The sequence below is a fragment of the Suncus etruscus genome, chromosome 1 (assembly GCF_024139225.1).
Source record: "Suncus etruscus isolate mSunEtr1 chromosome 1, mSunEtr1.pri.cur, whole genome shotgun sequence".
Classification (NCBI taxonomy): Eukaryota; Metazoa; Chordata; class Mammalia; order Eulipotyphla; family Soricidae; genus Suncus; species Suncus etruscus.
In genome coordinates, this window is record NC_064848.1 from 150,628,726 (window position 1) to 150,656,331 (window position 27,606).

A 27,606-nucleotide genomic window follows, 5' to 3' on the forward strand; every position below is an offset into this window, starting at 1 on the left:
ACACACCCCCTTTTACAGCTTCTACTCAGTGACCTAAGAATAGCTTTACCCCAGTCAACAACAAAAGGAAAGTGGTCCCAGATTGAACACCCAAGACTACTCTGACAGAGCTAGCTCTCTTGAGAAGTTCCAGAGACAAAGACCAGGCAGGTTTCTAGAATCAACCTTCCTCATGTTCCTAGTGCCTGGCCTACTGGCATGATGCCAGGCCTTGGCCCCATCTCCAACCCTTCAGGTCCCAAGGAGACACAGAATCACACCCCAGCAGTAGTGCTGGCAGGGATGTACACTCCACTGGGACCCCCTACCACACCCCAAAGCAGGACAAAAAGATCATGTGATCAGAATCCTGTCTCTGGGCATCCAGGGAGGGAAGAGGCCTCCAGTAGTAATGTTTGCTGGAGAAGACAGTCAATGTTCCTTGGTGCCCACTTAATTTAGAAACAGCAGCCAGGGGCAGGGTCCCCTTGTGAGGACAGGCTCACCAGAGGCCGCCCTGGGTCCTAGGGGCAGCAGGGGTTGTCAATGACCAACATGACGTCGATGCCATAGGCCTCCAGCAGGTCCATGAGGAAGCTCCGGTCCCCTTGTGGGTCCAGTCCCATGCCTCGTGCATGCTCCGCGGTCAGAGTCTTATCTTGGCTGGCAGACACCTCCAGCAGAGTCTGGAAGATGCGATTGTTCTGCTCTAGGAAAAACCTGTGTGTCCCCACCAGAATGGGAACAGGAAAGCAGAGAAAAGACAGGAACTCAGCGTGTCATTTACACATACAGAACAGGAGACATTGAGATAGTCATGCCAGAGTCACTTGGGTTTACTTTTATTTATTATTTGGATTTCTGGACTCAGCCAGAAGTGCCCAGCTTTTATTTCTGGCTCTCTTCTGGGTTCAATAATGATCCCAGAGAGTGCCCAAAGGGAGAACACAGGGTTTGAAGATTTGCTTTGTAATTGCTTTGTAATTCTTTGCTATGGGGCCATACCTATCAGAGCTCAAGGCTCTGCACTCAGGGATCACTCCTGACAGTGCTAAGACCACAGGTGATGCCAGGGATAGAATCAGGATTAGGCCACATGACAGGTAAGCACCTTAATCCCTGTACTATCTCTCCAGCCCTTGATACACTTTTGTTTCGAACCAAAAAATACCATTAAAGAAAACAGGCATCAGGGAAGAGACCTCAAGAACGTGTCCAGCACTCACATGACCTCAAGTTCAAACTTTGGTGCCTCATAACCCTCTGAACACTGCTAGAGAAAGCCCTGGTGGCCCCCAGTACTCTTGGGGAGGCCCCAGCACAAGAGAACAAAACAGAGTGCAAGTGAGAGCTGAGAAAAAAATGCTGCTGAGAATAGCAAAACCCCTCTAACAGTGCCAATGATTTGGCATGGATTATGTGAAGAGGAGGTTAAAGGGTTAACACCTTGATGCCAGAAAGCAATTGGTGGTACCTGCCAATTGTTGAAACAAATTTGGGGAGATGTTCTGCAAGCCACTTTATGCTTAGGAAAGGGATTTCTACATTAAGGAGAAAGTTCACCATGCAGGCAGCTGGCCTGAGTTTGATCCCTGCCATCCCAGACAGTCCTCTGAGGACTTCCAGGAGTAATTCCTGAGTGCAGAGCCAGGAGTAACTCAAGACCATCACCAGGTGTGGCCTCCTTCCCACTCTAACCCCAAAAGAGAGAAAGCTGTTCTGAGGGTTGGACTGGTCAGAGAGGAGGCTGGGAAGGAACCAGTCTGAGTGCTAACACCTGAAGACTCAGCCTTCCTTTCCTTCCTGCTCCTGTTAAGGGTACATGGGCAGCATGGACAGGGCCCAGCAGCAATTCTCAGTGAGCAAGAGCCACACTCAGAAAAGGCTCCGGCTCTGACTTCCCAGCCCTGTCCCTTGTTCTGGAGCTGGGAAGAGGTACCACTGCTGGTAACTTCAGACACCAGTAATTGGGACTCTAAGAGTTGGCTCATCCTCCATTCCCAGGTCCCCACTGCATTTCTCAGTTAATCTGCATGGACACAGGACACATCTGCTGAAATGTGCCAATCAGGTCAGTGATGGTTGTGAGATCAATTCCCCAAACCCCCAGGTCAAGGGGGACCATGTAGAAGGCTGGGAGAATTGTTTCTCTTCTGCTGAGGAAACTCATGCCCAACCATCAGCAGAGCTGGAACAATAGATCTCATCTGTTATCATGAGCTGAAATATCACATTAGACCATGGCACATATGCAAGGGACAGCCAGCAGACACAGACACAGACCTTTCTGCTCCTCACAGCCTCCCCCTCTCCTTCCTTAGCATCGCACCCATTTTCCCTTCCCCATTGTGTTTCAGGGTTTGGGGCTATCAGAAGTCTCTAGCTTCAGGTGTATTCCTGGTGACAGGTTTGTGGGTAATGATCCTTGGAAAACTTACAGTACAAACAGGTCCTCTTCACAGGGGTTGTACTCCTCCCCCACCTCCTGGGAGTACAGAAGCATCTGCCTGTGGGAGAGAGGAGGCATCCTCAGGCCTGCCAAGGCCCCACGCACTGGTTAGGTGATGGGCTGGGCATCTGCCTAGGTGATCCTGCCCAGGACATACTGGGTGATCTACTCAAAGCAGAGCCTGGGTCCAAAAGGTAGGGTGAGAAGGTTGGAAAGGAGCAGGCAGGTTGGGAAGATGGTACAAGACAGCCCCACCTCAGAGGATCCTCAATTCTTCTGCTCATAGATGGAAAGGCCTACGACACCACACATCTTGCCCCTGGGATTGAAGAGCCAGCAGGGCCAGCTGGTGGGCCACACCTACTGGTAGTGTGTAGACCACTTTGTCTTTCTCCCTTGATTCCCTGGGCCAGGAGAAAGCAGAGAGGCAGTGCCCAATCACTGCCCTTCTATGGGGCCTGCTGGCAAGGGAAGGGCTAAGCAGAATGGGATGGACAAAGAGGGAGTAGCCCCACTTGTCTGCCCTTTGCAGACAAATCAACCTAGGGAGTGGAAAACCCCTCCTGTGGTCTTTGTTGGCCAATGTGGGAACTCACTGCGCCTCAGCACCTCAGGTCAACAGAGTGACCCTAAGGGAGGTGAAACCTCCTTTCTTTTGGCCAGTGTGTGAATTGCTCATATCTTGATTCACACAGTGACCTTGTGGAGGTAAAAACTCCTGCTGGCCAGTGAAGAGGTTGTCCATACCTGTGTTCACAAAGTGGCCCTAGGGAGGTGAAACCCTCCTTCCTGCACCCCTTGCCAGTCATCTTGAGGACTGCCCACACCTCTGCTCATTGAGCCGCCGGTACTTCTCCCGGTCTGCGCTGTTGATCTTCAACAGCGGCTGCAGGTGGTCCAGGTGTGTCTTCACATTCTGGTTGTCCACGTAGACATCGTACAGCTCCTGCTTCTCCTCGAAGATCTTCTCTGTGGTGCCTGGGGACCATAGTCAGAAGCGGTTTGGGCCTTGCAAAAACCAGCACCCCCCACCCCCAGTCACAGACCCTCTAGGGGACCCGACCTGGGTTTCCAGCAACCTGGAGCAGGAAGGGACTAAGGGTGAGATTCAGGGTGTGCCCCATACTCACAGGCCACATAGGACACCTCTACCTCCAGGCTCTCGATGTCCGCCACATTCACGTAGAAGAAGGGCTTGGATTCAGGGATGGTGTTCCCGATGCCAGGCAGGGACACATTCGCCAGGCAGCAACAGCAATACACTGGGAAGAGGGCATAGTGGGCTGAGAGGTGCCTGGCCCTCAACCCAGGACTCTGGGCTGTGTGTCCTCAATGCTGGTGTCATCAGTAGAACCAGTTCATCCTAGCAAGTCCTGCCAAATCCAGACTTAAGCTCCCAAGTCCCGTTGCTGCAATCTGCAGCAGTCTGTGACCACCGACCCCTCCCCACATTTTATTATTTGTTTCTAGACCACATCTGGCGATGCTCAGGGCTTACTCCTGGCTCTGTACCCAGGGACCACTCCTGCAAGTGGGGGGGTATTCTATGGCATGCCAAGGATTGAACTTGGGTAGGCTGCATGCAAGGCAAGTGCCCTCCTCACTACACTCTCACTCCAGACCCTCCTCTTTAGTTCCACTCAGGGCTGAATCTACAAGACTGGACTCTTCCTGTTGAGACCCAAACTCAATGGTACAGCTGTTCACATCCTCAATTCCATGGGGCTTATTCCCATAAGATCCTGTCCCCTGGCCTGGCAGAAAATTAGTAGCACACCCCAGGTTGTACCCTGAGTAAGCTCTAGGACCCCCACTCCTTCAGCCCCCATCCTTACCAGCATAGAGTCTTCCCTCATCCCCATCAGAACCCCACTGACATGGTCAGGTTTCTCTCTGCAATGAACCCAGAATCCAGCTTATACCAGAACCCCACTGACATGGTCAGGTTTCTCTCTGCAATGAACCCAGAATCCAGCTTATACCAGACCCTCTGAGACCAGTGACTGTCCCCACCCAGCCCCAAGTATAAATCCAGCCTCCCAGCCCCAGACAGCCTGACCACAGCCAGCACGGGGAGCTCCCAGCCCACGGCTGGGACTGGGGGACAGTCAAGTGTGGCTGGTCCTTACCTCGATAACACACCACGCCCACAGGTGGTGGGGAGAATATCAGAATGCGCTTCCGGAGTAAAGCGAATTTCCAGAGGACGAGGATCTGCTCACCGAAGAACTTGATGAACTGAGACATGCAGCCAGCCGGGTGGGTAATCTGGGACAATAAATCACTTGTGAGACACCTCTTGGGAATTGGCTGGTACTGTGGAGTGTGTGCTAACCTGTGCCTCAAGAATCTTAAGTTTGCCCCAGAGCTCCATCCAGAGAGTTTCCACATAACCTAACTCTTTCCTGCTCAGGAAGTCTGATCTCAGGACTTAAGGATCTTAAGGACACTGTCTACCCCACCCAAATACACCCAGGCTAGAGCCTTGAGATTCCTGAACTTTGATAGAAAATGTCAAGGTCACCCTCTGAACAGGCTACCCACAGACTCAGAATGCAGCGGGGGATTCCCTACCAAGGTTCAAAAAAAAAGGTTAATAACTCTTCCAAGTTAGTCTGGTCTGGGCTGATCCCTCTGTGCAATTCTCAGAAAGAGGAACGGGGGCAGATTCCTCTTTCTTTCCTTTTTTTTTTTTTAAATTTTTATTGAGACCAATGTGAATTACAAGTCTTTCATAGTTGTATTTAAGGTACATAGTGACAGTGAATTAGGGCCATTCCCACCACCAGTGTTGACCTCCCTCTGCCATAGTTCCCAGCATGCATCCCATACCTCTACTCTTAGCTTCCCTGGAAGGAGGAGGAGTGGAAGGAAGGGAGAAGGAGAAGGAAGACTTCTTTTACTCCCGGAAACCTGATCAGGTTTTGGGTAACTAAACATATTCCAGTCCAGTCTAGTGTAATAGGTCTCTCCTTTGTTATAGCTTGTTGTAGTTTGGGTTTCTTGAGTCTATTGTCATTGATATTGGTTTGGGTATTTATTTAGGTTTGACCATTTTTTTATTCCCACTCAATGCTCTTGAGACTGCTTGGCCCCTGGGTCCCATCCACTTTTTATTCATGTCAGATTCCTTTTTCTGCATGAACCACAGCAGCCCAGCACCACGCACTATACCCTTGTGACAGAAAAAGCCCAACTCAACAACTTAGCCTTATCAAGCTGCTAAGTCACTAAATTTGTTTCAGATCTATAGATCCTACTGTGTAGCTGGATACCTCAAAATTTCAAAGTGGTGTCAGCCCAGTACTGTCACAGGAAATTTGAGGGGGAAAATACATAGAAATCTACCAAGTTTAGTGAGCCTAAACAGTATCACAGAAGGCTCAGTTAGCACCACTGCCCGGAAAATCATTAGACACTGACTTTAATAACAATGGAGAGATATAACAATCATTTTGAATTGACCCTTGTTGATCTAAGTTTTGATAATTCTATTTGTCTTTGTGTTGTAACAAATAGTATGAAGCAGATTTGTTTGTGCCTGCAATGGGGCAGGCTCGGGTGGTGGGTGGGAAATAGAGGACATTGGTGAAGGGGAAGTCATGCTGGTGATGGGAGTTGATGTTCAAACATTTGATGCGTGAAGTGACTGTATTATGAACAACTTGGTACATTACAATATTAATAATAAAAACTAAAAAATAGGAAAGAATTCAAAAGGGAGCATGGTCCATGAGCAGTGGTTCTGCACACAAGAGGCTCTTGGGTCTGATTCCAGGTGCCACATGGTCTCCCAGAATGGTTAAGTACACCCGAGCACAGAGCCAGGAGTATTGTTGAGAATGCTTCGAGGCTTTCATCACATGTTTTGTCAGGAAGGGCCTTGTGTCTTTGGAGATGTCTCCCCATCTCAGACAAGGAGTGGGGCCAAGAAGGTGATCCCATGGCCTTCCTGCTGGCAAAGGGTAGACCAGAACCTCCTGAGCTCTCTCCTGGATTCTAGCCCACATACTTAGGCTATTAGAAGGGACCTGAAATTTTCTGAGAAGAGCACTGGAGATGAAGCACATTCCAGGGTTGAATAGTTTGTTGGTCTTCCTGCTGCTATCACTCCCCCTGCACAGGGGACACCACTATCCACTAGTGGTCTTGTCTGGGGCCCGCAGCAGGTTTTGAGTGGAGGGGGAGGAAGAGAAGGGAAAGGAAGATAAGGCAGAAGAGAGAGAATAGGAAAAGAAGGAGGAAGAGGACAATGAGGAGATAGAGAGGAGAGGGAGGAAGAAAAGGAGGAGTAAGAGAGGGGACAGGGGGAGAATAAGAGAGAGAGGAGTAGGAGATGGAGGCAAAAGGAAGAAGGAAGAGCAGTAAGGAAGGAGGAGGAGAGGGAGAAAGGGGGAAGGAGCAGGAAGACTTCTTGCACTCTTGGAAACCTGAACAGGTCCTGGGTAACTAAACATTCCAGTCCATAGTCAAGGAGCTTCAGGGAAAATGAAATGCTCCACAAAACAATTCAGAAATAGAGATGAGAGCCAGAAAGACAGGGCCACGATATGAAGCTTACCACAGAGTGGTGAGTCCAGTTAGAGAAATAACTACACCAACAACTATCATGACAATGTTAATGAATGAGAGAAGTAGAATGCCTGTCTCGAATACAGGCAGGGAGTGGGGGAGGAGAGACATGGGAGGCATTGGTGGTGGGAAGGTTGCACTGGTGAAAGGGTTTGTTCTTTTTATGACTGAACCCAACTACAAACATGTTTGTAATCATATTTGTGCTTAAATAAAGATATTAAAATTTTTTTTAAAAAGAACCCTATTTATCATGTGCGATTTCCATTTTAAAATGTATTATAATTTAGGAAGTGACAACAATGCCAGAATTTATAGTGCAGAGATACAGACTGACTACCTACCTCATCCCTGACTCTGCAGTGCCTTTCCTCACATAACCTCTTCCTTTTCATTCCTCATTTCAAATGTCCCAAGCCATCAACAGAATCCACCTCTTGGCCACCTTGTCACCACCCTGGCTTGGCCAGCATATACTGCTTAGCACTGTGACTACAGAAGGGTCTAGAAAGCACTTTGTTTTTATTTGTTGGCGGTTAACACCCAGCAGTGGTCAGGGTTTACACCTGAATCTTGGCTTAGGGATCACTCCTGGTAGTGTTTAGTGTTAGATGCAATGCCCAGGATTAAAAATATGTGGGCTGTGTGCAAGTCAATGCCTTCCCCTGTGCTTTCTCTCAGCCAAAAGCACACACCTTAGCAAGGCAGGTGGGTACAGCATCAGGCTCAGTCTATCAGAAGCAGATTCCAGGATCTAATTTCTTAGGAATAAAAAAACAAAACAAAACAAAAAAACACAGGGGCTGGAGTGATAGCATAGCGGTAGGGTGTTTGCCTTGCATGCTACCGACCTGGGACGGACACGGGTATAATCCCCGGCATCCCATATGGTTCCCCGAGCCTGCCAGGAGTGATTTCTGAGTGCAGAGCCAGGAGTAACCCCTGAGCAACACCGGGTGTGGTCCAAAAAAGAAACTAAACCAAAACAAAATAACCAACACAACTGCTGTGTACTCACAATACCCAAACCTCACCCAGGGGTGTGCAGAGCACCTAGCTCACCTTCATCTCGGGGTACATGTAGCGGTGGATGGATGGAAGCCAGTAGACAGGGGGCAGGCCGCCGCCTCTCCCAGGCCCAGCATGCAGCACCCCTTTCTTGTCCTCGTAGAAGGCAGCCAGGTGGGAGTAATGTCCCGGCGTCTCCAGCTGGTGCCTGCAGGACACACATGTCCACCCTGAGTCACCGGTCCTGTCCTGCCACTCCAGTACTCTGGCCAGAGCAGGCAGGGGTAAAGGGCCCCTCTGTGGTAGATACCTTGGGCACCTCCTTTGGTATTGTAGAAAATCCTTAGGGAAGAGCTTTGTCCTCCTGGGAATGGGAGGCAGCAGACCACGGCTAAAGGCTACTGTGTATGGATATGGTAAGCAAAGGTCTAGGCTGCTTCACAGAGACCCTTCAGAGGGTGAATCCACCTAATGAGTCTTTGGAAGCCGCCTTGATGGCACCTGGGCTGGACAGAGCAGACACCTGCCTTCTGTGCCTCAAATGCAGACAGGCAAGTATGGCTGAATGTCACTCAAGGCTTGCAATTTCTCCATCAAGTAATAGGGTTAGGCCACCCTCTATACCTCAATTGGGCAGATTTGGATGGACTCAACCCCCAGCCACCAAGGAAGGTGTTTTGAGTCCTGAACCTGCAGGGCCTCATCAGTCTCCCAAGTTATGGCCTCTGGCATTGCTTAATAAGAGGGCTTTGGGCTCAACTGTCTTCCCCTCAAAGTTAAGTAGGACCCTAATCAACAGCACCTAAGGATATGATCATATCAGAGAATAAGTATGGTGAGGGGAGTAAAATGGGGGTGAGCCATGTGCTCAGGACTGTCCCCTGTGCTCCCCTGGGGCTGACTAAGAGGACCATCTGTGGTACGGGGGATCAAACCTGGTTAGGCACCGGCAAATGTCTCGCCCTTGTCCTCTCTCTCCAGCCCTTGGAAAAAGGCTCTGGATAGGGAGGAGAAATAGTACAACAGGGAGGGCATTTGCCTTGCAAATGGCTGACCAAGATTCATCCCCAGCCACCCCATATGGTCCCCTGAACAATGCCAGGAGTGATTTCTGAATACAGAGCCAGGAGTAATGCCTGAGCATCTCAGAGTGTGGTCCCAAAACAATGCCTTCCCTAAAAGTAAAAAGGTCTGGACTGAATTGATAAATTTAAAAGAAAGTCCCTGGGGTGAGTTCTGATCCAATATGACCTGTATCTTTACAGAAAGGGGACAGAGACATTGGACACATGCAGAAGACCACACATTGACTGAAAGGCAGATTCTGGGAGTGAGGCTTGGGATGAATATCCCAGCCTCAAGGTGTCCTTACTCTTGACAACTCCCAGCTTTTACATTCTCAGCCTCTCAGAATGATACCCACTTCTGTCCTGCTACGGGGGTGGGGTGCTCACTGAAGCCTCAGAAAGTGACCATGGGGTGGAATTCAACCATCAAACCCTCTGTCCAGTGTTTGCAGTCTGTGTGGCTTGTCACGTCACATAGGAATAGAGCTTTGTGGTGGATGGCCAGTCTTGAGGCTAGTGTGACAAAACGTGCCCCAACCCCACTTTTACGCTAACGTCAATGCATGCTGTCCTTCACCCAGATTCCTGGCAGCAGCCCCAGCAACTGTGAACTTAGGCAGGATCTGCTTTTGTTCTCTTCTTGAAATTTCTTTAGGAATTTCCTTTTGGCTACCAGAACTGAAGAGACGTTCCAGTAGAGCAGCACAGAAAGACCAGAGGGCCACAGCCATGACTCCCCAGCACCCTCCCAGCACCCTATTTCTACAGGCCACTGAGAGCTTTTTTTTTACATGACCACATGCAGACATGTCTGCTTGGCTATTTTTTAATTTTACTAATTTTGCTTATTTTGGTTTGAGATTCACACAGCAGTGGGTCAGGGGCAATGCCTAGTGGTTCAATGCTTGGGGGTCACTCCCAACAGTTCTGGCGACTATACAAAACTGGAGTTGGACCCAGGCTATTTGCATACAAAGCAGAAACAGCAACAACAAAAAAGATTAAAAACATCTGCTTTAGTCCAATGAACTATCTTCCTGGTCAATTTCCAAATTTATTATCATTATTTTTATGGTGGAGGGGGTGTTGCAAAAGGCTCACTCCTGGTTCTGCATTTACAAGGATAACTCCTAGCGGGGCTTGGGAACCATATGGGATGTTAGGGATCACACCTGCTTCAGCCAAGTACAAGGTACATGGCCCCCACCTGTTGTAGGATGGCTCTGCCCCCTATTAGTGTTATTATTTCTAGTGCCACAATTAAGCCCAGGACTCATATATATAAGGTATTCTACTAATGAGCTGCCTTCTCAGTTCTTGATTCTGCTCTACTTATTTTTGGTATGGGGGTAGGAGGGCACACCAGATGGTGCTCAGGGGTTATTCTTGGTTGGGTACCAAGGAGGGAAGTGGAACCAGCTACTGTCTGTGCTCAGGAGATGGTGAGGTTCTGGGTATAGAATTCAGACTTGCAGCATGCAAAACAGCTGATTTTCTTCTTCCTTGTTCAAAGAAGATTCTGGGGCTGAGAGATGCTAAAAAGGCTAGCATGAAGACTTTATGAGCAGGAAGCCTGAGTTCAATCCCTAGCACCACCTGGTTTCCTAAGCACCATTGGGGATGAGCCTTGAACATTGTGCCAGAAGTAGCTTCTAAGCATCATTTTTTTGTTTGCTTATTTGTTTTGGGTTTTGGGGCCACATCTCCACAATAGAATAGAACCTTGAAGAATAAATTTGAAGATTCCTTGAGAAATAAAGTATTAAAAATGCTAAGCTTGTGTGTGACCCACTTCAGTCAATTGAATACACTTGGATCCTTTTCTCCCAGTGAATTCTGCAGCATTTGGCCTGCACCCAGCCAGGGCTCCAATAGCTCATCAATGGGAAAGCTGGGGCCAGACCCTGCTAGGGTCCTCTGGGCAAAAGGATATAAAAATAGAATCAACTGCATGAAGTAAAACCAAGATGTCAAAGCTTAAGTTCCCCTTACCCTTCTCCCCTCTCTCCTTCAGAGTTCCTACATACCGTAATTTTCGTACTATATGACACACCTTTTTCCCCAAAAAGTGCATCTTATGGAGCGAATGCTTCCTGGAGCTGTAGCCTGAGTGCAGGGGAGGAGAGCATCTAAAAACTTTGTGCATCGTATAGAGCAAAAAATACGGTAGTCTGTTTTTAGCTCTGCCCAGGATGGCAGTGCTGGTGGTGATCATTACTCTATAGACAGGGCCAGGTTAACCACTTCTTTCAAAGAATTCATTGAGAGTGGAAATTCATGTTGCTGGCACGTCTGGAACCACTAAGAAGACAGTGAATTTCAGACTCTTTGGGCATGTGTCCCAAATAGATGACATTTGATAGTTGCCACTGAGTTCACAGACATGCTCCTTCTGAACCAATTGACTTCCAATGTTTTAAGTTCCTTTTAAATTTTCTATTCACTCCCAACCTTCCAGGAGGGGTTGCCTCAGAGCAACTGATGTAACACACCTTTTCATTGTCTTAGGCTTGACAAACAGCTCAGTTAATTTATCTTCCTGTTTTTTTTTGTTTTGTTTTTCTCTCTTTTAAGAGTGGGGAGGAGGGAGGGAAGGAGGAAAGGAGTAAAGAAAGGAGGAAAAGGAGGGAGAGAAGGAAGGAATGAAGAAGGGGAGGTAGGTTTAAGGGTGGAAAGGAGGGTGGAAAAGAAGGAAGGAAGGAGGGAGGCAGTAAAAAGGAAGAAGAAAAGAGGAGGTGAGGGAAGAAGAAAGGAAGGAGGGAGGGAAAGAGGTAGGGAAGGAAGGAGGGAGGAAGTAAAAAGGAAGAAGAAAAGAGGAAGTGAGGGAAGGAGGAAGGAAGGAGAGAGGGAGGGCAAGAGGTAGGGAAGGAGAGAGGGAGGGAAGAAAGGAAGGAGGGAGGGAGGGAAGAAGAAAAGGGGAAAAGAAAAGCTGTCTTTCCCATTTTGACTCCTGAAAGCTCCCTGGACTAAGACTCCCTGGGAAAGCTAATTACTCATTACAGAGTCCCTAAGAATAGTTCGTTTCTGGATCCTGTTCTTGGCAAGCCCAACAAAGCACAGGCATAGAGTATTTCCAAGTCTGAAATATCACGACTTGGGTAATACTGGACCAATCCACAATGTGTGAGTACATTGGGTAAGGTGCTAATGGTTTGCTTCAAGGAGGTAGATTCTCAGGGGGATCTTATTTTTTTCTGAAAATGGGGTGGTAGGTTCAGTTAAGTTTGGAAACCTATGGACTATAATAGAGCAAAGCAATAAGGTGGCACTAGAACATTCACAATGGATAGACAGAAATGTTTGTTGACCATTCCTAGAGAAAGGTTAAGTGACTGATGTATCAAAACGTCCAAACACACAGCAGAACTAGAGATAAACAAGACTTACTGACCATCAAACCCCAGCAATAAAGAACTGAAAGGAGGTACCAGAGAGATAGTACAGGCAGGTAGGGTGCTTGCTGTGTAAGCAGATCACTTGTGTTCCATCCCTGATATTCCATATGGTTCCCTAAGTCTTTCCAGGAGTTATCCTTGAGCACAGAGCCAGGAGTAAACCTTGAGCACTGTTTCTTTTTTCTTTGAGCTTTTCCTCTATATTTTTAAGGTTTTATTCAACAACTATATGTCAAATTTATGTTTAGTTACTTTAAGCTTTTCCCATCCCAAACACATGAAGTATATAATAGTGAAGAATAAACTCAAGTACCATAACCACTCACTCAGCTTTAACCAGCATATAAGCAGTATTTATCCCATTTGCCACTATAATCATTCTTTAGTTTTAAAGAAAATCCCACTCCATGGTATTTTACCCATAAATTCTTCTTCAGTGTTCAACTTTAACTGAATCTATTAAAAAAAAAAAACAACAATATGGGGCCGACGAGATAGCATGGAGGAAAAGCGTTTGCCTTGCATGCAGAAGGATGGTGGTTCGAATCCCGGCATCCCATATGGTCCCCGAGCCTGCCAGGAGCGATCTCTGAGCATGGAGCCAGGAGTAACTCCTGACACTGCCGGGTGTGACCCAAAAACAAAACAAAACAAACAAAAAATAACAACAATATACTACCACCATCATCCCCATCAAAATCGTAATGATGCCTTTATATAAATCAATTCCCAGTCCATATTTAAATGGATATTTCAACTTTTTTCAATATTTTCTGTTTTAATATTTCAAAACACAGCTGCCCCCATGTGTTTTACAGTTTAGGTTGAATTATAACCTCATCAAGAACCACAAATGTGATTATGTATTTTAAGGTCCTCCTATTTCATAGCATAATCTTCGTTTTAAGGGAGGAAATGTACTGAATTACAATGTACTTCTCTACTATCTTCTGATTAGTGAGAAATCATCATAGATGGGACTTGCACTAGAAAGATAGTGAAGTCACAAGGTGTGAACTAAGGACTTATATGTCTTGGATATCATAAGTAAAGAAGAAAAACTGCAGGTTAGATGTTCTAGTCCCTTTCAGTAAAAGTGTTGTCAGCTAAACCAGAAAGTGGGGCTCACTCTGCCCCTTCCATCTCCTCCACTGGTTCCTGCTAATCTCTTCTCTCCAGCCGCCTCCAGCTCTTTTTAACCACCATGCTGCAGACACCTTCAGGCCATGACTCAAAACCTAGGAGCTATAAAAAGATAATGAATTCAATGAAGAAAAACATCTGTGTGCATGAAGACAAAGTCTCATGCAAAAAGATGAATGACAAGGTGCAAATACACTTTCAATTTTCAGCTCCAAGAACAAATTTCCCATCAGACACAGAACTACTCCTAGAAATGAATGAGAAAAAGTCAACAACCCAAAGAAATGTAACTACAGCTATGAAATACAGAAGAAGTCAAATCTCTCCACGTAGGTGCTTAATCACATGTAGAAGAAAAATTCAAATTACAGGCTGGAGTGATGGGATAGTGGATAGAGCATTTGCCTTGCAAGCAGCAGACCAGGATTCTATCACCAGCATCCCATTTGGTCCACTGAGCACCACCAGTAGTTTCTGAAGACAAGGTCAAGAATAATCCTTGAGCACTGTCACGTGTGGCCCAAGAACCAACATTATTTTTTAATTAAAAAAGTTAGATTAAGGGCCCGGAGAGATAGCACAGTGGCATTTGCCTTGCAAGCAGCCGATCCAGGATCTAAGGTGGTTGGTTCAAATCCCGGTGTCCCATATGGTCCCCGGTGCCTGCCAGGAGCTATTTCTGAGCAGACAGCGAGGAGTAACCCCTGAGCAACGCCGAGTGTGGCCCAAAAACAAAAGCAAAAAAAAAAAAAAAAAAAGTTAGATTAAAACTATACTTAGTCATCATTTTATTTTTTACCCATAGAAGGCCAAAATTTCAAAAGGTTTTTACTTTGTTGTTGTTGTTATTATTATTATTTTGGACCCATATCTAGTGGTGCTCAGGGGTTACTTCTGGCTCTGCTATCAGGAATTACTCCTGGTAGTACTTGGGGGACCAAAAGGAATGCCAGGGATTGAATTCAGATCAGCCATATGCAAGGCAAATGCCCTACTCACTGTAATATCACTCGAACTCCCCTCAATACCAAAATTTTATTTTTTGAGTTGACAGTGCTGTGAAAAAAGAGTATTCATGTCATATCTGGCCTATCAAAATGGTCTGTATCTTGTGGGAAGCATCTGATACTATTGAAATTCATGTTTTGTGGGTCAACGAGATAACTCAGGAATCAGGGCACATATCTTGCATGCTCAAGGTTCCAAGTTTAATCCTTGGCAGCTAATGGTCCCCCTAACCATCTCCAGTGCATTACGGGGGTGTCCTAGTGGCCCCTAGCATTATTAGACCCAAGTAGCACTGCACTGCCAGGCCCAGGAGCTGAACTAGTTGGCCCAGTTCAAGAAATATCACCAGGAATTACTCCCAGAACACAATTTGGGAGCACCTGTCCAAAATAAAATAAGGAAATAGACTTTCAGGTTTATTTATTTTTTCTGCTCTCTAAAGACTTCACAATATATACACAATGCTCATATGAGATGACACATCTGGTTTTCAGTATGGTCTTAGTGATGATGACAAAGAAAGGAAATGACTAAACATCCATCACAAAGAGATTAAAAAGGCACAGAACATCTATCCACACCCAATCACCCATAAGCCAGAACATTCTCTCCCAGATATGTTGGTGAATGAAAAGGCAAAGTAGAAAACATGTCTTCACCAAGCTACTTTCTGTATCAAGGACAAGAAGTAAGACTATTAATTTGCTGGGCTGGAAACATAGGGCAATGGATAAGGCATTTGCCTTGCACATAGCTAACCTAGGTTTGATCCCTAGCACCATATCTGTTCATTCTTGCATGCCCAGGAGTGATCCCTGAACACAGAGCCAAGAGTAAGCTCTGATTACAGCTGGGTATAACTCAAATACCCCACCGCACCCCACCCACCCCAAAAGTGGTGGAAACGAACATTTGTATTTGCATAGACATATCCACTTAGGCACTTTGGAAAGAGTCATGCTATATGAACAATGATTGCAGGGGATTGGAGTGTGGATATAGATGGGTATGGATCTGTCTCTCTCTCTCTCTCTCTCCCTCTCTCTCTCATTTCTGTACCACACCCAGCTGTGCTCAGGGGTTACTCCTGGCTCTACACTCAGAAATCACTCTTGGTGGGCTTGGGCATCATATGGGGTTCCAGGGATTGAACCCTGGTTGGCCCAATGTAAGGCAAATGCCCTATCCACTGTGTTTTGCTCTAGCCCTGAGATTCTTGTTACTTTAGTAACAGTACTGGTCTCAGATCCACAAAGTCAAGTCAAATTTCCCCTTTCTCCTGGCTTCTGGCTGGGCACAGGCATTGACTGAGAAAGGTAGGTTCAAGTACCATGTGAAAATGTCTCTTGCCTTTCATGTAGGCTATACAGAACCTGGTAAGGAGAGGCCCCTTCTCTTCTTGGGACAAGAATAGGACTCCAGGAGAACCCTGGACACAAAAGAGGAGCTCCAGTGAAACAGAGAGAAGCAAGCACACAGAACTTGTTCCTAATCTTGTTCCTAATCTGTGTTCAAGGAAAAGCATAGAAATGTATTCAGATGTGTCACTATGAGATCAAACATGGCCATAGCATGGAAGTACTATTTAGTGGCTGGGAGGGGAAGGGGGTGAGCAAACAGACTGTAGATTAGAAAGTTGGGGATACAGGAGCCAAAAAATTAAGGGTTTCAGGGTTGGGGAAATACTATGGGGTTAAGCATATTTTTTGTTGTTGCCGTGCATGTGGCGAATCTGGTTCAATCCCTGGCCCCACCTATGGTCCCCTGTGTACTACCAGGAGTGACCCCTGAGCAGAGCCTGGTGTAGCCCCTGATTATTTCTGGGAATGCCCAAACTTCAGTTCTCAAATTATCTACAATTTCAGATAGACCCTACTATTGACTGATTTACATCATCATGAGAAGAGAAATTGCATGCTGGGTGCTCTTTGTTATTTTTAGTAAGCTATAATAAGAAGCCATGAAAATAGGCAAGAACTGACCAACTGGCAAATATAAAAGGGAGAAAGTAGTTGTGGATAATAGACTCTCAGTTCTACAACAGAAATGGACATGGTACCAATTATTTTGGGCCCCATGTCTGGCTGGAAAAATTCATTGATCTGTATGTACCCCAAAAGCAGAAGGTAAGAATTTCTCTTGGCAGGAAGGTTAGGTCAATAGACAAACCTTGCATGTGGGAGGCCCAGGCACTGTGTGTTCCCTGAGCAAAGCTCAAAGTGACCCTAGAGCATAGGGCCAGGAGAGCAGTTCTAGGAAACTGACAAGTATGGCCCCACAATGAACAACATAAACAAAAAGAATTTCTCCCAGAACCTTATGAACCTCCCTGATGAAACATGCCTAGCTAGATGCAAGAATCAACCCATCTGAGAAGACTTGATATACTCAATAGAGAAGAAGAGGGAGATGGACAGGGCAAGAACAGAGGCCAATAACCACAGGCCATTGACATAGGAACAAATGGAGATACAGAAGCATCGATGGCAACAGCCCCTGTCACTTGAGCTGAATGGATGGATGAAAACAGGAGCTAATCTGGATTTTGAAAGCTCTGCCTTGTTTCCTGCTTCACCTAGTTTAAACTGCTTCACTGTTTTGGCCTGTTTTGGAGGGGCCATGGTGAACCAGGCTAAGGAAGTTTCTAGAAGGCAAAGCCAAGTGTCAAAGGTTTTTGACACAGAGGAAAACAGACCAGGAGATTCTGGAGTGGAGGATGCAGGGGAGCTGAGAGGCAGTCTTTTCTGATAGAGTGATTTTTGCAATCTCTGTTAGGCTAGGACATGCCAGGACTGGTGACAGCTGCTATCAATTCACCTTTTTTTTTTTTTTTTTTTGGTTTTTGGGCCACACCCGGTAACGCTCAGGGGTTACTCCTGGCTATGCGCTCAGAAGTTGCTCCTGGCTTGGGGGACCATATGGGACACCGGGAGATCGAACCGAGGTCCGTCCGAGGCTAGCGCAGGGAAGGCAGGCACCTTACCTTTAGCGCCACCGCCCGGCCCCTCAATTCACCTTTTGAGTATAGATAGGAATGAGAGACATACTGTTCTACTGTGAACAAAGCCTGGACAAAGAGGTCAACCCCTGCTCACTCAGGAGCCCTGGATATTAGTTGGGTTCCCAGGGAGACCTGGAATCTCTCTCAAATAGTTGAATATGCACAGATACTTGGGATGCACCAGGGACAAATCTGAGGTGGGGCTGCTCACTGATCCTTCCCCAATTCCTGCCCCAAATCCTTGTTTCCCTTCTTCCTGCTGGGAAGAGAAGTCTCAGGATAGAACCTGGTGACAGGGTCAACCCCCTGGGGATCAAACTTTATTTGTGTGTCTGAGAACTTGGCTGTGGGAGAGGTAGGTATAAAGTTAGGTAGGGTTGGGATTCAGACTTTCAGTGAAGAGTGCCTGAGAGGTGTGTTTTAGAATACTGAAACACTTGCAGTAAGATGGGGTGGGGGGAAGTGATCAGAGGGGTCCCCAGAAGAGAGAGAAACAAGACTTCTCTTACTCTAGTTATTGCCTCTCAAATCCTCAGTCTTCCTAATGCAGTTCCTTCCAATTACACTTGGTCTTCAAACCTCAAAAACTATAGTGCCTATATGAGAGATCTATTTCCCAAATTGATTTTCCCAAACTTTCCAAAGTATATGAAGTTTTTAAAAGTATCACTCTATTTTTATTAATTATTCTTGCACATAGATGATTCAGATTCGATCCCTGGCACCCCATAGAGTCTCCCTGATTCATCCAGAAATGATCCCTGAGTACAGGACCAGGAGTAAGCCCTGGTTTACACATCACTGGATGTGTACCCAAGAAAACAAAACTTCCCTGGTATTCCATGGATGTGGGGCAAGAAGCTGGGACTGGTCTCAACCCTTCTCTTCAATGGAACTCACAGCTGGAGATGCTTCAGACCTCCCTCCAGGCCCAGAGCACCTACCGAACCTGGTTCTCCAGGAAGTGCATGTAGCGGTACAGCAGGGTGTAGGATGGAGAGAGGATGCCCACGGACTTCATGCGGGCGCCACGCTCCAGCTCACTCTCTACGGGCATGTTGGCAAAGCAGGCCAGGCCAAAAAAGGGCCCCTTCCGGAAGTAGCTGGAAGAAAGCACATGCAGAACATGGATAAGAGACCCCTGTGGGGCTACTTCTGGACCTTTGGCATCTAATTACAGATCCCATAAGTACCTCAGCAGGGTCCAGCTTGAAAACCCCTTTAGAATCTTGGGGAGGGTGGGAGGGAGGCTTAGCCCAAACCATGAATCCCTTTCAGATGAGGCCATCAGGGTTCAAAGGGTAACTGGTTAGAGTAAGACTTGGTAATATAGGGGTCCATGACTGTATGGCTGTAGGTAGATTCTATTTTTCCTTTGCATCACAGACAAGGAGTTGATGGGAACCAAGATTTATACATCAGGCCCATCAGGTCTGCACTGTTTGAACAGCCTCAACCAATCTAAACTCTGACTTCCCAGGCACAGGCTGGAGCTGTCTATATCCTGACCCCTTTCTCCCAGAACTCAGTCATGGGTTCAGCCCAAATAGAAGTTGAGAGCTACCAGCTGTCTCTTGCCTTACCTCCAATGGCTCCTCCTCCTGGGAATCACAATGACATAGGACTACAGTGGCCTTCTTAAATGTGGAGTTCCAAGTTTAAGCACTGGGGGCTGGAGCAATAAATAGCACAGCAGTAGGGCATTTGCCGTGCAAGCAGCCTACCTTGAACAGACCCAATTTCAATTTCCAGCATCCCATATGGTCCCTTGAGTCTGCCAGGAGTGATTCTGAGCACAGAGCCTGGAGTAACCTCTGAGCATCACCAGGTATTGCCCCAAAACCAAAAACAACAACAACAACAACAAAAAAAACCAGAACAAACAAATCTAAGTCTAGCACTGAAACATGTTAAACCCAGACCTCGTGGTCCAGTGACATATGAGGAAAGGAGAGAACTTCTATGATGAGAGATCTTAACATTTTATAGTCACTGAGAACTTAAGGAAAGCCAGAGACTTTCATCATAGAAAAATGATAGAAATGTAAAAAAACAACAACACTACTCATGTTTTCAGTTTCTTTCTTCACATTTGAGGATCCTGTGATAAGACCTGGAATGTCGTAGGGGACATCCTGTCAGGAGAAGGAACAGTCCTTGGGGAAACTACATTCCAAATACTTACATGAAGTCAGACTGGATTTTATGTGACCCACTGGCCATGGACTTGAACTCAACCCCTTCAAGATCAATATCTTGGGGTAAGCACCATTCCACCATGTTTCCTGTGGGAAAGAGGATACAAGTTAAAAGGGTCAGAAGAAGGTTAGGGACTAGTCTCATGGCTTGACAGACCTGCTTTGGAAAGGCAAGGGGGCATGAGTTCAATCCCTGGGATTATCATGTGTTTCAAGAATAATCAGTCACGCCATGTTCGAACTGGGTGAGCTCCACAGATTCACTTTTCTTGAACAAGATGTAAACTGGGTTGTGAAAGACTTTGGCCATACCAGCCATGTAGCACAAAGCTGGCCATCTCAGCAGGAGCTTGGCCCACCCTGATGAAGCCATGCTTGCTGCCTGTAACTCCACCCTGGATTTAGGTGTAGCTACCTGAGACCCACTCATTCCTGGGAGGGGTCTTGGGAACCAGATATTATGTGTGACCTTACCTGCAAGACCCCGCCCATTCCTGGGAGGGGTCTTGGAATAGGTAGATAAACCTTTGAGCGAGGGGATTAGGGCGGTCTGCCCTGCTGAGCTCTCTGGCTTTTGGGTCGTTGCCTCTTTTGGTCTTTGATCAGGATGGAGGCCAAAGGAAGATGGCTGAAAGGAGTTAAGAGGCAGGGCTAGCGAAGTATGGCTGTGCTTGAAAGGTTATGATAGAAACCACACATGTGGTGAATAGGGCATGAATAAAGCTGATGCTTCCTGATGCCTGTCTCTGGATGAGTCTGATTCCGCCGTTCACCTGGGCCTGGGACCCGCTGGCTGGATGGGAGTTGCGGAGCCACGTGGCCTGGGATGGCATCCACCTCCATCCAGCTCCATCGTTAATTATTTAATGCTACAGCTGCCTACATCACTCAGAATCACTGGTCCCCCAGTGGCCTGCCTCATCACTGACCTTATATGATACCCTGCAGAGATACCAAACTGACCACACTTCAGGTATGCCAGTTGATGGGCTGATATCACTGGGGCTTTTTTGGAGCCAGTGCAGGCACCGTCCCCTGTATCTTCTTTCTTCTGGAGAATCCTGGCAGCTGTAATCAGCCCACAAATGCAGTTACCATGTTTGAACCAGGCTTTCTTTCAGGAGGCCCTGGAGTTGAATATATGCCCCTAAAATTCATAGTATTGTAGCTTTGAATTTCTGAACAACTTAATTTGTTTGATGCTGTCATCCCTAAAAAACACCCCAATATAACAGATTGGATATACACCAAGAACTTACTAAACCTGCCATTGTATTAATGACTTCGTAGATGATACAATAATTTTCTTTTTTTTGGGGGGGGGTCACACCCTGCGGTGCTCAGGGGTTACTCCTGGCTGTCTGCCCAGAAATAGCTCCTGGCAGGCACGGAGGACCATCTGGGACACCGGGATTCGAACCAACCACCTTTGGTCCTGGATCGGCTGCTTGCAAGGCTGCTGTGCTATCTCTCCGGGCCCAATACAATAATTTTCACAAATGAGCTTGCTACTGTACTTTTAATTTTTTTTCTTTTTTTTTTTCTTCTCTTCTAGTTATTTTTTCTTTGCTTTCATTTATCTGGAAACAAATGTATTATGACCAACTATGTCAACTGTGATGCATTTTTTTAAATAAATAAAAATAAAATAAAAAAAGAGCAATCAGTCTATGGCAGCTCTATGTTGCCTGAGATCAAGGGAGCTACAAGCAATTTCTGACTGCACAGGACCCTTGTGTATGAGTTCTACAACAAAAGAAATCAGCAAGAGCAAGATGGGTAATCCATGGCAAGCACTACCATATCCTCTTTGAGTTACCACACCCGAATAAAAGGGAGGGTGTGCCTGCAGTGAACATGTGTGTGAGAAGAACCAAAGAAGTGCTCCCCTCCACAATCACTGAGGCTACATGTGTCAGCAGTCCAGGATCAGGTGAACCATGGCTGTAGTCACAAATGTGTGAGTACTGCAGACAGGCATGTGTGCTAGGCCTTAGCATTGCCAACAGAGCTTCCCAAATTTATTTCCCACCTTGAAATCTGTCTTCTTCAACCCAACACACAGAAAGTACCTTCCAGTGGCACTCAAAGTTCCTGATTATTTCGGTGACCCATCCCACCCAAAGGTTGCACTTCCCACTTTGGGGAAAAATTGAGCAACAGTAATGAAGACAGAGAAATAGGTAACAAAATCATTCAAAGGAAATGGCTAGTGTCAAGTTGAGACCATGTAGCATTCCCATCCATGTATAATTGAGGCTAGAGAGATAGTACAAGGGGGGGTAAGCCACTTGCCTTGCATGCAGCCCACTTGATTTGATCACCCAGAACCATATATGGTCACTGGAGCAATGCCAGAAGTGATTCCTGAACAGAGTCGAGTAGCCTCTGGGGGCCGGAGCGATAGCACAGTGATAGAGTGTTTGCATTGTACACAGCCAACCATAATGGACCCAGGTTTGATCCTGGTATCGGGTCCCGACTCAGCCAGGAGTGATTTCTGAGCACAGAGCCAGGAGTTGTAACCCCTGAGCACCACTGGGGTATGACCCAAAACACAAAAACAAAAAGAGTAGCCTCTGAACACTCATGGATCTGGCCCTGTCCCAATACCACCCCCAAAAGTACTGCTGATACAACCATCAAGATCCAAGTGACTGTCCTTGATGGTGGAGAGATAGTACACAGTATTAGGCATTTGCCTTGCATGCAGCCAACCAGGGTTCAATGCCTTGCACCACATACAGTCCCCTGAACACTGCCAGGAGTGATTCTGGAGTACAAAGCCAGGAGTAAGCCCTGAGCATTGCTGAGTGTAGCCCCCAAATACCCAAAATAAGTGACTCCTTATTTCCCAGAGATTGGCAAAGCCACCACTAAATTGAGAGGGCTAGGTGATGCACAGGTGTGTGCGCGCGCACACACACACACACACACGCGCACACACACACACAGACACATCTTTGCATCAAATGACACTCTATTGAGACGCTGATTTTGAGGTTCTGCTGGGCATCCCACCTCACTTCCACGTGCAGGTTTTCAACCTTCTCCCCCTGCTCTCCACTTCCTCATCTCAGATTTTCTTTTGCACCCTTTGTGATTTTTCTTTCACCTTGCCTTTTTATGGACAATAATGACTTCAAAAAATTTCTCCCTTTTAATTTTATTGGCATTTTATTGATCTCTTTGTGGTATTTTATAGCACCTCAAATTTTCTTTGATTCCTATGTTAGAATGCTATTTTGGGTTTTTCCCTACTTCCACAACCAATGGGGCCTCAACCCTCTCTCTCCAAATCTTCTTCCTGGGGATTCCACCATCAGTTATTTGCTTATAGAATTTGGAAACCCATTCACTCTTCCTGAGTTTCTATGTGACAGAACTATAAAAACCAATTAGACAGATTCTCTTAGGGCCGGATGAAGGGCATTTGTCTTGCCTGTGGCCAATGGTGGTTTGATTCCAACACTACATATAATCCAAGTATTGCCAGGAGTATAGTTCCAAAACACAACACAAAGACAATAGAGATTGAGAACCAGGAAGACAGTACTGTGGTAGGAAGCTTACCACAAAGAGCAAGGAAGTGCAGTTAGGGCAGAGAAGACCACTATGACAATGATAGTTGAAAATCATTCTGGACAAGAACTGGGTGTGCTGAAGAGGTAAAGTGATATATGATACCCCTCAGTAAAAGTATTGCTGACAGTAGTGCCTAGAGAGAAAGAGAGAGAGAAGAAAGAGGGAAAATATCTGCCATAGAGGTAGGGAGGAGAGATAGAAGAAAACTGGGGTCATAGGGGTAAGAAATGTGCACTGGTGAAGGGATGGGTGTTGGGCTTTGCATGACTAATACTTAATCATGAACAACTTTGTAATTGTGCATTTCATAGTGATTCAATTAAGAAGTTTATAAAAATATACAATTTAAAACATTCTCCCCCAAATAGATATGATTTGATAAAATAGAAAGGCTAGGATAATGATGTCTATCAGACTTAAAGAAAAGCATCTGCATTATGCCAGAAGGATGAATTTAAGCGGATGAATAAGGTTTGGGGTAACAAGTGCTGCCACATCTTTGTCTTGCCCCTCAACTTCTATGTTTACTATCATCACAGTACTGCACTTTTCTGCCAGTACTATGTATCCAGACACCAGTAAACTGAAGGAGGTACCAGGGGTCTGCCTATCCTAGATCTATACAAAATCCCTTCTGTGCCACCCAGTATTCCCCGAGACCACCATCCCCTCCTGCACAGTGGGGCAATGTTGATGGAAAACCCTTCCTTGCATAGATCTCTATGAACACTATCTCTATCCCTTGACCCTGAGAGCAGATGACCAGCTAGGGAAGGGAACAACGTGGGACAGAGTTTCCCTGAGCCTATGAGCTCAACTCATGCATCAAACCTTCCTCCTCCAACTTCCACTGCCTTCCTCCTCCATTGCCACCCCATACTGCCTGCAATGAGCTTCACTTCTTTTCAGTCCCACTACTGACTGCTCAGGAACTCAGCAGAATGTGATTGATCTCAGGTATGATAAGACAAAGGTGCAAATGAAAACACTACTGACAGCAAGGATTCTCCTAGGATTCTCACTGTATCCTTCTGATTTTCTAACTGTACCCTCCTAACATTCTACAGTAGCTTTGCTGTCTTGAAATGCACATCATTTCCCATCATCATTCAGTTTCTTTCATTTCTATCTTCACGCTCTGGGTTTTTTGTTATTATTTTTTTTTCTTTACCACATTCAGTGATGGGAATGCATGGAGCCAGGCTTGGTTCATTTGCTTTCCATCCTGTGTACTCCTCTCACAATTTAGCATTCCATGGCTTAAGCACATTGAGCTTATTTTCAATCTGAAGCAATTACAAACTGGACCACAGCAAACAATCTTAGCCTTGTCATCTGGGGGAGACAAGAGATGGCTTTGTAATGCCTGGACCTGGCGAGGCTGAGTGGTGCATCTGAGAATTAGATGGTGCATACACACTGTTGTATGTGTCCAGCAGGGACTGGGCAGGCAGATGGTTCTTGCAGGATGTTCATGGGGGAAGGTGTGTGCTGGACCTTCAGGCAGCTCTGTGTTTGTCTATCTGCATACTCACCACATGGAAGGTGGTGTGCTCACCAACAGGCAGGGCTAAAGTTTCAAGGCCGAGTGAAGCTGCTGAAGGGCCATGTCCCCTTTCAGCTCCCCTGACTCTTTATTTTTATTTATTTATTTATTTATTTATTTATTTATTTATTTATTTATTTATTTATTGTTGGCTTTTGGGCCACACCTGATGATGTTCAGGGGCTACTCCTGGCTATGCACTCAGCAATCGCTCCAGGCTTGGGGGACCATATGGGACTGGGGTGGGGGGGGGCAGAACTGAACCATAGTCAGTCCTAGGTTAGCATGTGCAAGGCAAATGCCCCACCGCTCGCACCACCGCTCTGGCCCCAGCTCCTTTGACTCTTAAAGTGGATTATGTTTACTCCTTTTGGAGGCAGGTGCAGGGTCAGATCTGGCAGTGCTCAGGGCTTACTCTTGGCTCTGTGCTCAGGGATCATTCCTGTTTAGGCTTGGAGGACCATATGAGGTACTGGGAATCAAACCTGGGTTGACTGTGTGCAAGACAAGTGCCTTTCCTGCTATATTATATCTCCAGTCATCCTGGGTATGTTTACCCCAACAATGCAAAGCATCTATGTAATATCAGGATTCACCTCATTAAAGCCGATTGTGACCCAGATTCTGTTCATGCTCCTGACTCCCATCAGATTTTTTTTTTTTCTTTTTGCCAACTTGACCCCATAACTGCTGGCTCAAGGTACTTCAAACCTGGTCATCTGACCACAGATGACTTCAAGTTTTTAATATTGTTTATGGCAACCCTTTGGAAAATGTTATTTATCAATTCCTTGAGGCTATATTAACAGCAAGTGTTGGATTTATAAACCTTATTTCTCTTTTTGATTTTGGGGCTAAATTGGTGGTACTCAGTGATTATTTCTGGCTCTGTACTCAGGAATCACTCCTGACAGTGATTGGGGATCACATGAGATGCCAGGGATCAAACCAAGATTGGCTGCATGCAAGGCAATCACCCTACCCATTATACTATTGGTCTGGCCCCAAGAATGCCTATTTTTCTATGCTTATAGATAGCTGGGACTGCAAAAAATGTCTAGGGTAAAAAGCTGAGGAAGCCCAGGCTTTACTAATCAGCCTCCCCAAGTGATCTCAGATGAATTCTGTCAAAATCCAAATTATACCCCATCTTAGTGGCCTCGTGCCTATGATTAAGCCTCACTGACACATCACATACTTATTTTTTGTAGCTCTAGGAGTAGAATTGCTGGGGAGTTATTACATCACTGATTACCAAGGAGCCTTCAGGAATTCCCAAAGCAGTATTTCTATGGGGCTTCTGTTAAAAAAATCAATTTAAAAGAAGGGGGTGTTATTGACCAAATAACCTTAGGTGAAGCAAACTCATATACATTACTTTACTACTGAACAACCAAAGCCTTTACCGTGACTGGACATGGTACTCTCAAGCTCACCATTCTCAAACTTATTTGGCTACAAACTTTTATTTCTTCTTTCAGGCCACATCCAGGAGTTTTGGGGACTATTTCTCAGTACTCAGGAGACATCATGGAAGGCCAAAGATTAATGTAGTGCTCCTACATATAAACCAGATGCTCCAGCCCTTTCCCTTCTCTCCTGCTTTTGGAAACATCTTAAGGAGAGAGCACCATTTTTAAGGGTATGACTCTTAACCAGTAACAGTGAGGGATCACCCACACACTCTCCAACTCTCCCTTTGGTCCTTCCTATTAAATCACCATGACACACAGGGATAAATGATTTTGATAGCTGAGTTTCAGTCATACAATGTTCCAAGAACTATTCCTCCACTAGTTATCATTTCCTTTCACCAATTTCCTCTTGTTCCCCATCTCATGCCTAGTCTGCCTCTATGACAGATATACTTTTCTTTTTTCTCTCTTCTCTTCTCTTTGTCTCTGTCTGTCTCTCTTGTCTCTCTCCCCCAAACTGGGTTCAATCCCCATCATCACATGAATCCCCCAAGCTCTCCAGGAATAATCCCTGAACACATACTCAGGAGGAACTCTAAGAAACACTGGATATAGCCCCAAAACAAAACAACAACAAAAATGATTGGCATATCAATAGTAGAAACACACCGAACTAATATAAGATGTTCATTATAAGGGGAATCATGGGGAAGGAAGATATGGGATGCTTGGTACTTTCTGGCCAATTTGCTTTATAAATTTAATTCTCCTCTCTTTCTTTCGTTGGCTAGAGATCAAACCCTGGGCCTCATCTGCATCTGCTGTTTTACAAGAGCCTTGAAACATTCCTAAAAAATAAACTTAAAATATTCTTCCTTCAAAGGTCCAAACTTGCTGTTGTCAATTAAGACCACAGTGGTACTGTAACAGATGTTGCACATATCATGGAGCCTTCACTCACCAAGACCATATTTGTATGTCTGAAAGATGCTGAAGTTCTTGTCACTAGAAAAATCCACTAGGGAAGTGAGAGAGAGGTATGGAGTGCACTGCAAAATCAAGGTCAGTCTACAAAATCAACGAGTGTATCATTACATTGCACCCCTCAAGTGAATATATGGCTGCATGTCAATTACATCTTTAAAATATACAACTCATTAATTTTTAAATATCAATAGATGAATTAACCTAGGCTAATTAGTCTCAGAGTAATCAAGATAATATAATTTGGGGGGAACTG

The 27,606-nt window shown here is 45.9% G+C and overlaps 1 protein-coding gene across 1 annotated transcript in view; it reads right to left on the reverse strand.

The window, feature by feature from the left end:
- Nucleotides 1–306: 306 nt before the first annotated feature.
- Nucleotides 307–27,606, reverse strand: part of DENND11 (DENN domain containing 11) — a 39,307-nt gene continuing 12,007 nt past the window's right edge. The window contains exons 2-9 of the mRNA XM_049774931.1: nt 19,808–19,907; nt 18,567–18,725; nt 8,063–8,216; nt 4,558–4,696; nt 3,559–3,690; nt 3,256–3,406; nt 2,418–2,486; nt 307–699 (exon numbers count right to left, since the gene is read on the reverse strand). Coding sequence (XP_049630888.1) covers nt 504–699; nt 2,418–2,486; nt 3,256–3,406; nt 3,559–3,690; nt 4,558–4,696; nt 8,063–8,216; nt 18,567–18,725; nt 19,808–19,907 — 1,100 coding nt within the window. The 3' untranslated portion in view covers nt 307–503. The remainder of the gene's footprint in view (nt 700–2,417; nt 2,487–3,255; nt 3,407–3,558; nt 3,691–4,557; nt 4,697–8,062; nt 8,217–18,566; nt 18,726–19,807; nt 19,908–27,606) is intronic.